General features: G+C 37.7%; 3 protein-coding genes across 5 annotated transcripts; 2 read left to right on the top strand and 1 right to left on the bottom strand.

The window, feature by feature from the left end:
• Positions 1–367: 367 nt before the first annotated feature.
• Positions 368–8,208, bottom strand: LOC116006868 (DNA-binding protein SMUBP-2). Of its 2 annotated transcripts, none has more exons than XM_031247370.1 (17): positions 7,985–8,208; positions 7,668–7,772; positions 7,439–7,507; positions 6,918–7,007; positions 6,680–6,763; positions 6,089–6,253; positions 5,342–5,529; positions 4,865–4,937; positions 4,561–4,614; positions 4,043–4,300; positions 3,762–3,968; positions 3,531–3,634; positions 3,033–3,177; positions 2,808–2,942; positions 2,123–2,707; positions 1,972–2,041; positions 368–1,493 (listed from the first exon to the last, which is right to left on the bottom strand). In XM_031247370.1, exons 1-15 carry the CDS (start codon positions 8,105–8,107, stop codon positions 2,531–2,533), a joined length of 1,977 nt encoding a protein of 658 aa, XP_031103230.1. In that variant the 5' UTR covers positions 8,108–8,208; the 3' UTR covers positions 368–1,493; positions 1,972–2,041; positions 2,123–2,530. The 2 variants fall into 2 exon arrangements, with proteins under 2 accessions (XP_031103230.1, XP_031103231.1); XM_031247371.1 differs by having other exon boundaries at positions 7,439–7,503; positions 7,985–8,005.
• Positions 593–1,736, top strand: LOC116006871 (dehydration-responsive element-binding protein 2F). The gene has a single exon (XM_031247374.1). The coding sequence runs from the start codon at positions 619–621 to the stop codon at positions 1,495–1,497; it is 879 nt and encodes a 292-aa protein (XP_031103234.1). The 5' UTR covers positions 593–618; the 3' UTR covers positions 1,498–1,736.
• A 1,084-nt stretch (positions 8,209–9,292) lies between the features above and the next one.
• LOC116007001 (1-acyl-sn-glycerol-3-phosphate acyltransferase 2-like) lies at positions 9,293–12,872 on the top strand. Of its 2 annotated transcripts, XM_031247555.1 has the most exons (12): positions 9,293–9,465; positions 9,536–9,671; positions 10,181–10,303; positions 10,477–10,516; positions 10,619–10,692; positions 10,796–10,855; positions 11,228–11,305; positions 11,438–11,596; positions 11,748–11,873; positions 12,084–12,176; positions 12,283–12,369; positions 12,461–12,872. In XM_031247555.1, exons 2-12 carry the CDS (start codon positions 9,594–9,596, stop codon positions 12,692–12,694), a joined length of 1,152 nt encoding a protein of 383 aa, XP_031103415.1. In that variant the 5' UTR covers positions 9,293–9,465; positions 9,536–9,593; the 3' UTR covers positions 12,695–12,872. The 2 variants fall into 2 exon arrangements, with proteins under 2 accessions (XP_031103415.1, XP_031103414.1); XM_031247554.1 differs by having other exon boundaries at positions 9,293–9,671.
• The last annotated feature ends 621 nt before the right edge of the window (positions 12,873–13,493 follow it).

The raw sequence follows: 13,493 nt of genomic DNA, 5'->3' as shown, positions 1-13,493 counted from the left end.
CAGGTCCAGTATACCATTCAACAATTAAAAAATAATAATAATAATATACAGGAGAGAACTTCAAAAATAATATGGAGTACCATTTATGTCTATTCTTGAATCTAGAATAAAGCATGTCCCATGACATTAGTCAAGTGAATGAGAAGCCTCGCTACCAGTAACATGATAGGATTTTGACTCCTACCATGAACATTGACGTTTGAGTTAAGCTCGTTGTGAGTAAAAATATACGATTTGATGGGCGAATTCATAAAATTCAAGATATAATCTGTCGAAGCATGAAACGATAGATAATCAAAATAGAGAGAGGTGTCACCTAGTGGTAAGTAGTGAATGGCAATAGAATGTTCATACACCGTACCAATGAAACAATCACAAGAGTGAAGCTATAGCTCATTCTGAGTCTAAACATGCAATGCATGCAAATTTTTCAGCAACGGTGGGTCACATGGGCGCTAAAACTATATACAAACGTGACTACATTTATACACCAAAACTACATACACTCATCTGATCAGATCACACTATACATATCCCGCTCCTTCTACTCCATTCTCTACACTCATCACTTCCACATAACACACTACACTGCCTTCTTTTCTTCACTCCAACCCAACAATGGACAACTATAGAAGAAACCCACTGAAGCCATGGAAGAAAGGCCCTGCAAGAGGGAAGGGCGGGCCCCAGAACGCTACGTGCGAGTACCGGGGAGTTAGACAACGGACCTGGGGGAAATGGGTGGCAGAGATCAGAGAGCCGAAGAAGAGGACGAGGATATGGCTCGGGTCTTTTGCGACGGCCGAAGAGGCTGCCATGGCTTATGATGAAGCTGCGAGGAGGCTGTATGGGCCGGAAGCTTACCTCAATCTTCCCCACTTGAGATCCAACGTCAACCCACTCATCAACAAATCGCAGCACAAGTTCAAGTGGTTCCCGTCCACCAACTTCATTTCCCTGTTTCCCAGCACCGGGTTGCTCAACCTGAGCGCCCAGCCGAGTGTACACGTCATTCACCAACGGCTCCAGGAATTGAAGAAAACGGAAGCAAGCTGCCATGCTTCTTCGTCGAGCTCATCTTCCAGTGACCCCATAAGCGAGATGCTCAACATGATGGAACAACAACCCGGGTTGGTTAATCAAGAAACAACGGAGAAGGAACCAGACTTCTCATCCGGGGAGAAACTAGAAAACCGTGAAGAGAAGCCTCAGATTGATCTAAACGAATTCCTCCAGCAGTTGGGAATACTTCAAAAAGAAGATAAGTCAGACATGCAAGACTTGTCCAATTGTTTCCCCGAGCCAGAGCCAGAACCAGAACCAGAACCTTCACTCGGTGACAGTGAAGCCGATGTCTTTGCTGACAAAACCTACAATTGGGACACACTGGAAGCAATACCAGGAACAGAAGATAATCAAACAGTAGACGCCAGTACCTTATACTTACATGATATCAACGATGACCTCAGCTTTCCCCCGTCTATATGGAACTTCTGAAATGAGGTGATTTTGTTAGTTAACAATACTCGGGTCTTAAATTTATACTTCTTGCTGGTGTATGCAGCTCACAAGTCATTCACTACATAGCATTTTGGTAGGGGCAATATCAGGGGAGAAGGATCAAACTTATTATAGTCTGAGTCCTCTTGGCCTTTGAGTATGAAAAAGGGGACGAGGATTTTGTTGTCACTAGATTTAAATACGTATAATAAATTAATAAAATATCATAGCTGTGATGTGATGTGTACTTGAAAACCTATATTATTCCCAGTAACAGTTTACTGATCACTCATTTAACACGTTTTTGGTGCAAAAATCATATACTCCATAACAAACGACTAACAGATTCATTTCTATCAGGCATTTCAACTTCAGTTTAATACAAGATGATACAAATACCGGTTATCAGATAAATACTCTATGTTCTATGATGACAAAAGAATTTGGTTATAGGCAAAAGAAAGCACTCACAATAACATCACAACCCATGAAACTATCACTGTGAGCCTTTGTCAGCAATCTACACCGTGCAAGATTAGATCTGCACAAACAAAATATGTATTTGGTATTGGAGTGAATGAATGATCAAATCGTAACTGAACTGAACCTGAATACGAGGTACCTGGCGGTGATTCTGATTTTCAACTGGGTCTCACAATGAGCATCCTTGTAGAAAGGTTTTGCGGGTTCAAGTCAGCTGCTTCACCACAAGCACACGCACAACACACAAGCTATTTCCCACCATGTAAAGAACCAAATTCTTAAGCAAAATGAAAATTCAGACATAATTTTGCATGATTGCATTGCAAGTCATCAATTCAAAATTTGCAGCACAATGTTTCATATGCCATGGATAATAAGAGTATCATAGTTCATAGCCAGCATCATAAATGAACGAGTTACTTATACATGAAACTATTTTGTTTCAAAATCTGGTAAAATGCATCTGAAGGGGCAGCAGCAAGGGGTAAGCTGGTTTTCTTCAAATCTCAGCATACCGCCAGTACATATTCTTCAACTAATCAAGAATTCAATCATGTGCATATTCTGAAGCACTTAAATATTCACCATGCTCTTCAAAGTACTCGATCAAGCGCTTCAAAAACTTATCACTACTGACAGTCTCAGTGTCGCAGACAAGACAACATTGTCTTCTTGCTCGTGTCACGGCAACATTCATTCTCCTACGGTCACTCAGAAATCCAACCTAAAAATGAAATTCATAATCAGGCTTTGATTCATGGCATGATATTAGCTGCTAAAGTAGCAACTAAAATTCCTCCAGAAGTGCACAAGACTATAATTACCTCTTGCTTTGAGTTTGATCGCACCATTGAAATGATGATGGCTTCTTTCTCTCGACCTTGGAAACCATCAACTGTAGAGATCTCCATATCTTTGAGCTTCTCTTCCTTGCTTCTCAACACTTTCAACAAGACAACCTAAATCACAACAGCAACTTAGTACCATGTGAATACTGCAGATAGCCAAATGCACCTATGTTTTTTGGGCATATCTTAGAATGATTATACCTGTGCTGCATAAGGGGTGATTATTCCAATATCAGAAGCTCGCACCCCACTTTGGACAAGCCTTTTTGCATGGGTAATAGCAACCTCAGCTTCACCCTCATTCAATGTGCTATCTTCCTCGTCCTTTTTTTCTTCCATGTCACAACTGAAACAGATGCCATTAAGGAGTGAGCAGTAACAAGCAGCAAAATTATCCTGTACCTATCATCCTGTCTAGGCATTGCCATGGAATACTTTACACTAGCAAAATTGTGTGTATATACAATATAGCAACTAGCAAACATCAAAATTATATCTGACTTATTCTTCCCTAAGCACGCGCGCACACACACAGAGACAAACAAAACAAAAACAAAATGCATGTGTATACAAAGAGCCACTCATTTCGTCTCAAGTAAGAAACAATTTGAGTTTTAATTTAACATAATCTACTTCCTCAAAAACTTTTCATTTGACCATGAGCTGGAAGAACGTTAGTTGAAATCATAAATAGCATACCCAGCTATGTCTATGAGAACAAGGGTTGACTCTGTTGAAGATGACGTTTTCACATCCTCAAGTTCATACAGCATATGCTGAGCAACACTAGCATGTGCTTCAATCTGGAACAACAATTCAGCAGAACATGGAATTAGATCTGAATATTTTTAGAAACATAATGTATCAGCAGTTCACATCAATCAGAATCAATTTTTCATGCTCTAATATTTAAGTATGATGGCTCCATACCTTACTGTCGTAAAGCTCTTTGGATGACCAGTTCATTATAAGTTCGTGCATGCGGTACTGGACAGTGAGCATAGACATGACTTCATCCCCATACAAGTCTGCAATACGTTCAAACAAGGTTCTCCCTAATCCTTTCTTCTCAGCCTCAACACTTTGAATGGTTGGAGGAAGCTGGAGGTGATCTCCAGCTAATATACACCTTGAACCCTTGAAATTAAGCCTTTAGATTAGCTTACAGAGTTGAAAAATAAATAGACATAATCATCAGACTTCCGGATTACCTTCAGTAGAGCAATCCAGCATGCTATTTCAAGTGCCTGGGCAGCTTCGTCAATTATAACTAGATCAAATGAAGTGTTGTCCAACTTGTGGGTCAATGCGCCAGTCAAGGTTGTTAATACCACATCTGAATTCTTGATTACATCAGTCACTGCTAGTTGTTGCCTTTTACGCTCTTCCTTGGAAAGAGTCTTGAGCTCTCTTCTAATGTCTCTCTTAGTGTTTTTATCTTTAGCTTTTAACAACTTCCCATTCAAAGCCTGCAAAGGGAAATTATGAACTACACATACATGAAGATTGAGGTTCCAAGTCTACATAATCGCATTTTGGCATAAAAGGTTGGGAAACTGCAAAAACGAATAGAATTTTGTCCATAATTTGTGTCATCAATTCCTTAGGAAATTACTAGAGTATGACTGCCAAGGACTTTACAATGTTCAAAGTCATAAATTTCTAATGCAAAGCAAACCTTTCTTGCCAAGTCAATAAATTAACTGGTTATGCTTTAGGCATCATTTACCTTCATCTCCTTGCGTATGTCATTTGCAAGTGCACTATTATCACCACGAAGCACCTATATGACATAGATTTGAAGGTATAGTTATTACCCAAGATAAAAAGGCCTGAGAAACCACAATAAATATATTAATCTTCCCCAAGGAAAATTTTATTAAAAAGAAGAGCATCCATCCAATATCAACCCACATAACACAGTGATACAACAAGAGAAACAACGGTAAAAGCAATATAACAGTATTTCAGTGAATATCTGAAAATTAATACACACACATATACATATATAAGCATTTAAGCAAATATATTACCTGAGCATCTAGAGCACTGTCTAATACTTGAGGGAGTAAGCGAGCAGGATGCCCCAACCTCACCAACTTCACTCTGGTCATAATAGACACAACAATAAATAATTTGAGCATCCACAAGATATTCCATTACCAAAATGTATTAAGCAATTATACAGAAGGAATTGTGATTAATTGGAAGTATTAGGCGAAGAGAATCACATTGAAAAGGAAACTGAGATATAACATCTCTCTGGAATAAGTTGTATTAGTCTTACTCAAAGTAAACATCATTATAAATAGACAATTCAGAATACATGTGGTAAGAGCAAAAGGCAAATGCCAAAATATTGGTCAGAGGAGATATTGCTGACTAATTAATAGTATAACGCAATAATACTTTCATGTTTCTGACCATTTCAAATTTCATCTTACATCTCATTGTAAATAGGCATTGTTGCTTATGAAGATAACAAAGCAATTGCCAAAATGTAGTCTTACTTGTGAGGAACAAGCCGCTCAACAATGTTATCGACAGCAATGTTTGAAGCAGCACAAGCAAGAATTTTTGATCCCCGCTTCACTTCTTGTAAGATGATCTCAACAACAGTTGTTGTCTTCCCCGTTCCAGGAGGTCCATGCAGCAAAAATACATCCTTGGATGAAAGAGCCTTTGCAATGGCATCTTTCTTTGAAAATGAAGAGAATATCTTTTAGACTATACTTACAGATTAAATCAAATATAAACTGTCTATATAAACCATTACATGATGACACAAGGAAGAACAAAATATGGAGTCTAAAAGAGCAATAAGAATCATTTAATCAGAGCCTATTGCTGTTGGATTGTCAAATGAGACAAGATGTACAGTTTCAACAAAATGCAACCAACACCAAACCAAAGCTCTTTTCCACTATGGGGTGGCACTGGATATACTGATTCTACAATGGCGTCCACTGTATCAGATGCAAAACTTTTGGTACACACAAAATAGAAGAATCAACACTGCGATAGAAAATTAGCTTGCAGGGTCATTAATTATTTAACAAAAAAGGCATGTTATCTTTTATTTTATCCCTTCAACTTTATAAAGCTAGAATGCAGCATAAATGTTGCTTGGCAGAGATATAAAACAAGTATAATAGACAAAATGACTTAAAGGCAGCAGATTTTGAACAGTAACTCTCTTATGGCTTCAAGACCTTCAGGTCCTTTACAGATATAGAAAATGATGAGAACTTGAAGACCTGGGAATGATCAAGATTGCGATTGAAGAGGGTGAACTTGGCATCCTTCTTAGACATTGTCGGTGATCTCTCTCCAAACAAAACAGGAACCAAGTCAGAAGCAGGGCCTTTCTGAACACCTTTGCTCAATTGTATTAATGTGTCCTTCATCCGGCGATATGTCACCTGCAAAAAGAACTCCAAATGAAACAATAATCTGAAAATGGCCTCTTCCTCTATCTGGAGAATTTCAAGACCTTCATGACACTTCACAAGACAAATGCATATTGAATCTGCCATTTTCAAATTTAATAAGATGACATATGTGAGAACTAATAAAATCAAAAGTATTTCAACTCATGGATAGACACAAAGAAATATTCATAATGTTAAAAAAAATCTGGAAAGATTCAAAACTTTGACTATAGAAAGCCTCTTAGCAGTGTTATTATCAAACTTCCTTTGTGTACACATACACATTTCACAGTGAATCGAACTCTGTAAAATAATAGTCCGTAATTGGGAAGAGAAATTATTTCATAAAATAAGGAAATATAAATCAACTAAACCTAAAATCAAAGTGAACTACAAGCTTCCTAATTCGTACTTTACCTCATTTGTCAATTTCTCAAGACGTAATGGACTATTTAATCCCTCTTCTGGAATATCATCAAAAGCAACAGTGATAGATGAGTCCTGTTCCATACAAAATGCAATAATGAATAGCAAAGTAATGTTCCAGCAAACCACCTATATGCTAGATTCAAATTACTCCATATATTTTAAAATATGCTTGATATCTTTTTCCTTTTACTTCTGTTTGTTGATAAATGTCAAGCAGCAGCATTACCTTGAGTCGGTAAACTACTCCTTGTCCAAGTGAAGGAGAGCCTAAATCAGCCTTGTTTGGTTTCAAAATAACGACATCATGGTTGCCAAACTGCCAATCCAAAAGTTTATTCAGGAAAAGATGCCAGAGACTATTAGGACCAAAAATGAAAATAACTAGAAGGAAATATGTCAGAAACCTAGAATATCCTATAAAGAAAATTCAGAGGAAATATGCGAGAAACATAGAATAATTTAATGTCAAGCGAAATATACTCAAGGGTCTCAGTCAACAGAATATAGTCAATTAGTCATCACTCAAAAGCATAAAGTTCAGAAGTTGGATTTGACATATTGTCCAAGTGCTCGCCCATTGGCCTTTAGGCCATAGGTTCAAGTCCTATAAACAATCTTGCTGAAAAACAGAGGTAAAGTCGCAACATATTTTACATTTTCCTTCCTCCATTGATATTGTCTTTTGAACTCTCTGTGCATACTCAAACATAAGAGTAGCAATCAACACTAATAAATTATTGATATTACCTTATGAGGGGGAAGAACATCTTCTTTATTGGACTGGAACTCGAGAATAGTCTTGCCCATCAGCCCTGTCTAATCACAAAACAACACTAAGCTTACCACCTACATATATCTATTTGTACACATAGCAACAAGGAATATATATATATATATACATATACACACACACACACACTCACACAGTCACACAGTCACACACACACACACACACACACACACACACACACACTACCTGAATATCTACACACTTCAAATTGAGAATAGTGGATCCCTTCCTTTGAGCAGCATCCAAACTTCTCGTCTCGGCGGAGCTCACCGAAGCTGAAATCTCAGCTTCCTAATTAACACCATGTGCCCACAACAGAGAATCATATCAGAATTTTGCGCACAGTAAACAAAACAGCGACATTGAAGATAATTTAAATGAAACGAATGAATGGATGGAGATCATGAAACGGAATTCAAATTAAACTTCTATTCTGATAAACGACACATAACATAGTGCAAAAATTCGAGCTCTAATTGTACGAGGATGGATACAAATATAACCTTTTCCAAGTCAATCAGAGGAGTCATGATTGAGACAAACTGTTCGACTGTTATAGCTGGTTTCGAAGATTGCTTGCTATTGTTGTTGTCGTTATCGGTGCTCTTCTTCTTTGCTTTCTCCATTGTTGCCGCTTCTTACTGTGCTCTCTGCCTTCCTCTATCCGTCCCGGGTTACAGTGTCAGTGAGTATGAATCATCCCCTTCTGGGGTTTTTGGCTTTTTGCTACTTATCTTTTTCCCTTTTCCTTTCTGATGAAAATGTTGGTTGAATGATTTAATTTTTCTATTTAATTTTTCTAGGAGTGAATTTCATTTTTGTTCAATTTTAGTCCACTTTAATTAATTTTTTCATATTGCGAACACAGTTATTTTAAGTGTTCCACTTTTAATTCACCATTAGTATTTCTGATAGTTGGCCGTGTAATCCGGGGACATTATCGTCTTTCTATGTTTGTATCTTCTCGAGGCCTTCATGGACTAAACTCTCTTTCAGGTCCGGAGTCTCATTGAAGAGTAGCGAAGCCCACAAAATTCCGGTGAAAGCAAGGAGATTTTACTGCGTAATGTAACGCGCAGGGCACTTTCCTACAAATTTTCGAGACGCGTGAGACACCTTGACGAGGTTTGCTACATCCTTCCTGACTTTTCTAGGGGTGGTACATAGATTTCTATAGTTGTTAGAATAATATAGAATCATATACATAAGTGTAGAGGTAATAGAGAACCATAAAATATTATATAATATTATGGAATCCTCGAGTGTGTAAAGAGAGTTCCGGAGAATTCTAGAGAATCAATCTTAGCGGTAGGATTAAATAGATCTCCATTATATATTGAGGAGGTGGAATAGGTATAAATACCCTTCATGGGGGCTCATTTGTAATCTAAGAGAGGAATCCAACAAACCATCCAAGTGTGGAATAAAAGAGTGGAAGTATTTTTGAACATTTTGTGCTATATTTATACATATCTAATAGTGCGTAACCACACGAAAATTTGTTTCTACGGAGGTTTATAAATATATGGAGACATTTTACGTACTAAAGTCTAAAACTAGTATATTAGGTTAACTAAATCTATGACTTATAATCCTTGTCCTCGCTAAGTGTAAAAAATCAAAACACAAAAGTAGCTTAAAAGACCATGGAATCCTATGATTTTCCGAACATTAGTTGCAACTAATATAATTACGTGAGCATCCAGTTATTGACTACAAGAAGAGTACAACAATAATTAATAATAATCAACAATCAATCTACAATTTGCAAGAGATTCTTTGAAAAGGGAAAGGGGCGTTTAAAAGCGTGGGGTAGTGCCACCCTCGGTTCTTCCGTCGACTGTTCATCAAAGTTCCCATCGGATTCAACTCCGAAACACATATATACATACAGTATATATAAATGTTCTTCATCAAAAGAATGCCTTGCTAGATTATCGGCTTCTTATTGCTTTTATTTGTTTATGTTAATCTGAATAGTATTGCACAGATTACTCTGCTGTTCAGTGTCATTTCAGCTCTATTCATTCACCTCGATCCCTGATCTCACCCTGTATATTTATCTCCCTGTATCTATCTATACATTTGTATTGGTCGTGACCGGGTTTGATCATGGCGTTTGCGGCTGCGATTATTGTCCCTCTGGGCCTCATGTTCTTCATCTCTGGTCTCATTACCAATCTCATTCAGGTTTTTCTCTGATGCCCTTTGCATAAAAATTTGATCTTGGCCGTTTAAATCGACTGGGATGAGAGTTAAAGTTGGTGGGGATATCTGGTTGATGTTGTGTTGTGTGGGTATTTGGAGATATTCTTTTTGTTGTTGAATAGTACTCCGTAGCATTGCATGTTTGGATTGTACTTTCTTTTGTGCAGTTGGTAGGGTGGGTAACTTTTAATTATTGGTGATTGGTACAAAGCATTCATGTGTTTTTTTGCCCACAAATGTGAAATCACTCGCTCCAAGGGCCCCACACCCTAGCCCACGAGGACTAAAAGGGTAAATCATGATGGCTCAGTGGCAGCCTATTAGGTAGGATGATGTCCACAAGGTGCCACTGCCACAAGAGGGCGAAACTCTCACACTGGGACTGCTAGGCTCAAGCATATATGTGTTTTTTATCCATAAATTAATGTCTTGAGTGTGTGATCAAACTCCTTGGAGATAATGGGGTTTACCTTTCTTGTTAAAAATGGCAGGCCATATGCTTTATCCTTATAAGGCCATTGTCAAAGAGCATATATAGGAGAATAAATAGGGTGTTTGCTGAACTGTTGTGGCTGGAGGTGGTTTGGCTTGTTGATTGGTGGGCAGGTGTTAAGGTAATCATTGAATTCCATCATTTATTTGATTGCATTATTCGGTTTGAATCGTATTAGTTTATTGATAGAAACTGAGCTATGTGGCAACTTACTGACAGTGGAATAACTGTTAATAACAGAGGCTTTAACTTATATTTTATAGTGTTTTCATAGTTGAATTGTTATTTTTGCAGATTAAAGTGTACACAGACCCAGAGACGCGTAAATTAATGGGTATGGCTTTTATTTGTTGAATGCAGAAGCTTATATATACATTCTGCTGTGATGTCTTTTCGAGTGATTCTTATTGTTGGTGTGTTCTGTTAATTTTCCCAGGTAAAGAGCATGCTCTTCTCATATGCAATCACCGAAGCGACATAGATTGGCTGGTTGGATGGGTTTTAGCTCAGGTTCATGTCTTATTGGTTACGTTGTTAGTTCGTTATATGATTTCATTTAATGAATATGAAATTGGACTTATGCTAATCTAGTTTTGGGTTGAAACAACTGCAGCGATCAGGTTGCCTTGGTAGCGCATTAGCTGTAACGAAGAAATCATCGAAGCTCCTTCCCGTATGTTATTCTTGACTCTTTTTATTTGACTAGCATATTGTTGCAGTGAAATGCCTCTATACCGAATTTCTACGTCTTTCTAGTAGATTGATAGTTTTTGAAGATTTGACCCGTAATACTCTAACTATTGGTGGGTGGGTGGTTCGGTTTGAACTTTATTTGTTTGAAATTTGAATTTGAGTGTGAGGATGCTCAATATTTTCGGGATGGAGGAAAAAATCTGAAAGTATTCCATAGATTGTCGTTAAAAGTCTACTTTGAATCTCGTCTTTGTGTTTTCTGCAAAGTGTTTACTCATTGTGAATTTTTATCCCTGTCGGTTCTTTGCTCCTAAGACTAAACAACTCCGTACTTATTATGAAATCTTTGTAGGTAATCGGTTGGTCCATGTGGTTTTCTGAGTATCTATTCCTTGAAAGAAGTTGGGCAAAGGACGAAAACACATTAAAGGTATTATTAGAAAGGATCTGTTCTAGTTTTACTTTGTGTGTACTTTTTATTTATTATTTATTTTTTTTGTCCTTCTGATTTTGAAATGCCCAATTGAGATATAATTTAGACTTTGGGGGATCCTACTTTCAGTTAGGTCTACGAAGGCTTCGGGATTACCCACAGCCATTTTGGCTGGCACTTTTTGTTGAAGGTACGCGCTTTACACAGGCGAAACTTTTAGCTGCTCAAGAATATGCTGTCACGTCTGGTTTACCCATTCCAAGGAATGTCTTGATTCCTCGCACCAAGGTGCACACATCAAATCTACTAGTTACCGATTTATCATCTGTCTGCTTTTCGTACAACAATCATTCCCGTGTAGTACTTTTGTATGCTATCTGTTTCGAGTTTAGATGTGGTTCGACTTGAACTAAAGACACATAACCGCCTTTGATTTCAGGGATTTGTTATGACGGTAAGTCAAATGCGCACATTTGTTCCAGCTATTTATGACTCGACAGTTGCGATTCCCAAAAGTTCTCCAGTGCCGACAATGCTAAGGATGTTTAAGGGACAATCCTCGGTGGTAAGCCAATCACATTCTATGAAGTTCAATTCTTGTACTGTTTTTCAGTTTCAATGTTTTGACGGTTGTTTTGTTTGTTCGTTTATTTTCCCTCGTTTCGATATGGTGCATTGAAACGGGGGATTGGGTTGTTTTTTATCCCAATTTTTTTTTTGATCTGACAATTTTATCGCGTTAGAGTAATCTTATGGTAAACCTATGATGGTGCAGGTCCATGTTCACATCAAGCGCCATCTGATGAGTGAACTGCCAGAAAACGACGAGGCAATTGCTCAATGGTGTAAAGACATCTTCATTGCCAAGGTTTGCCCTCCTCGAAAATTAGTGATCCTCCCCGAAAGCATAAATATTGTTCTGATCTTTTTACGAACCGACAACTTATCCACACTTGATCGTTCCAAATAAGCAGGATAAATTATTAGACGAGCACATTGCTAAAGACACCTTTGGAGAAGAACGAGTACAAGACCTTGGCCGGCCAGTAAAATCCCTCGTGGTAGTGTATAGATACAGATTATGTGTGGTAATTTTATATCTATTATAAGTCGAGTTGTTAATCAGTGAGCTAATGGTTTCTTCTTCCATAGGTGGTTTTATCTTGGTCGTGTTTATTGATTCTAGGGGCCGTAAAATTTTTCCACTCCTCGGGGGTTTTGTCCTCGTGGAAAGGACTCACTATTTCAGCGACTGTCTTGGCAGTTGTAACGGTTCTCATGCAAATTTTGATCATGTTTACTCAGTCAGAACGCTCGACGCCTGCTAAGGTTGCATCAGCGAAGCCCAAAACAGTCGTCGAGAACGGAGAAGGTAAGGAGAAGTGATTCTGTCTATCTGCTGGCTGGCCTTCATTTTCAAGGATCAGATGTAATTATCCTGTAGTTATTTTGATTGCCTGATCCAAGATTGTAATTTTGGCTGCTGTGGAACATGTTTTTTGTTTGAATTCTTGAATGAAAGATGTTAGATTCTTACATCAATTCTAAATATGTTGATCTTCAATTTTCTCACCTCAAACAGAATTTGTTTGATCCACGGAATAGGTTTGAAATGGAATAGCATTTTTTAAATTATGCCTTGGAAAAGAATAGTATTTCTGAAAATGAACTTATTTTATAGCAAGTCATTTTATTCTTCATTGTTGATAGATCATGTTTTTCGACTATATTCTAGATTCCATAAACTTGTCTCCACTAGTCTCGCTTCGGGACTTGATCAAACCGTACATTTTTATACACAAAAAAATTAATCTAAACTCAAACTTGCAATGTTTGTGACAGGAACTGAATTCTCGACTTACTACTAAAACTTCTAATCTTTGAATTCTCGACTTACTACTAAAACTTCTAATCTTTGTGGCAAGAATCAAACTTTCACCCTATCACTAAAATCTCCAATGTTCGTGACAGGAATCGAACTCATCGAATCCCACCCTACCACTTAAGCCCCCAAATGTTAGTGGCAAGAATCGAACCCACATTTTACCACAGAGAAACTAAATCTTAAGTGAGACTTCTCATTTACCAGACCAATGACCAGAAACAAGTTACTTTATTCTTGAGAATACTATTTCTGAAATGAGCTATAATGCATTGTTTTCTGTTGCCCAGCTATTCTTCTACT

The sequence above is a fragment of the Ipomoea triloba genome, chromosome 15 (genome assembly GCF_003576645.1).
Source record: "Ipomoea triloba cultivar NCNSP0323 chromosome 15, ASM357664v1".
NCBI lineage: Eukaryota > Viridiplantae > Streptophyta > Magnoliopsida > Solanales > Convolvulaceae > Ipomoea > Ipomoea triloba.
This window is presented reverse-complemented; position numbering and strand designations above follow the sequence as displayed.

Bases quoted from the DNA above. Each gene is read 5' to 3' on its own strand.
- LOC116006871 (XM_031247374.1), top strand. From the start codon at position 619: ATGGACAACTATAGAAGAAACCCACTGAAGCCATGGAAGAAAGGCCCT.
- LOC116007001 (XM_031247555.1), top strand. From the start codon at position 9,594: ATGGCGTTTGCGGCTGCGATTATTGTCCCTCTGGGCCTCATGTTCTTC. The intron at 10,856-11,227 runs GTATGTTATTCT...AAATCTTTGTAG, and splicing joins AATCATCGAAGCTCCTTCCC to GTAATCGGTTGGTCCATGTG. The intron at 12,177-12,282 runs GTTTGCCCTCCT...CCAAATAAGCAG, and splicing joins AAGACATCTTCATTGCCAAG to GATAAATTATTAGACGAGCA.
- LOC116006868 (XM_031247370.1), bottom strand. From the start codon at position 8,107: ATGGAGAAAGCAAAGAAGAAGAGCACCGATAACGACAACAACAATAGC. The intron at 4,301-4,560 runs GTAAATGATGCC...TTCCCTTTGCAG, and splicing joins ACATACGCAAGGAGATGAAG to GCTTTGAATGGGAAGTTGTT. The intron at 2,943-3,032 runs GTATAATCATTC...GTTGTGATTTAG, and splicing joins TCACCCCTTATGCAGCACAG to GTTGTCTTGTTGAAAGTGTT.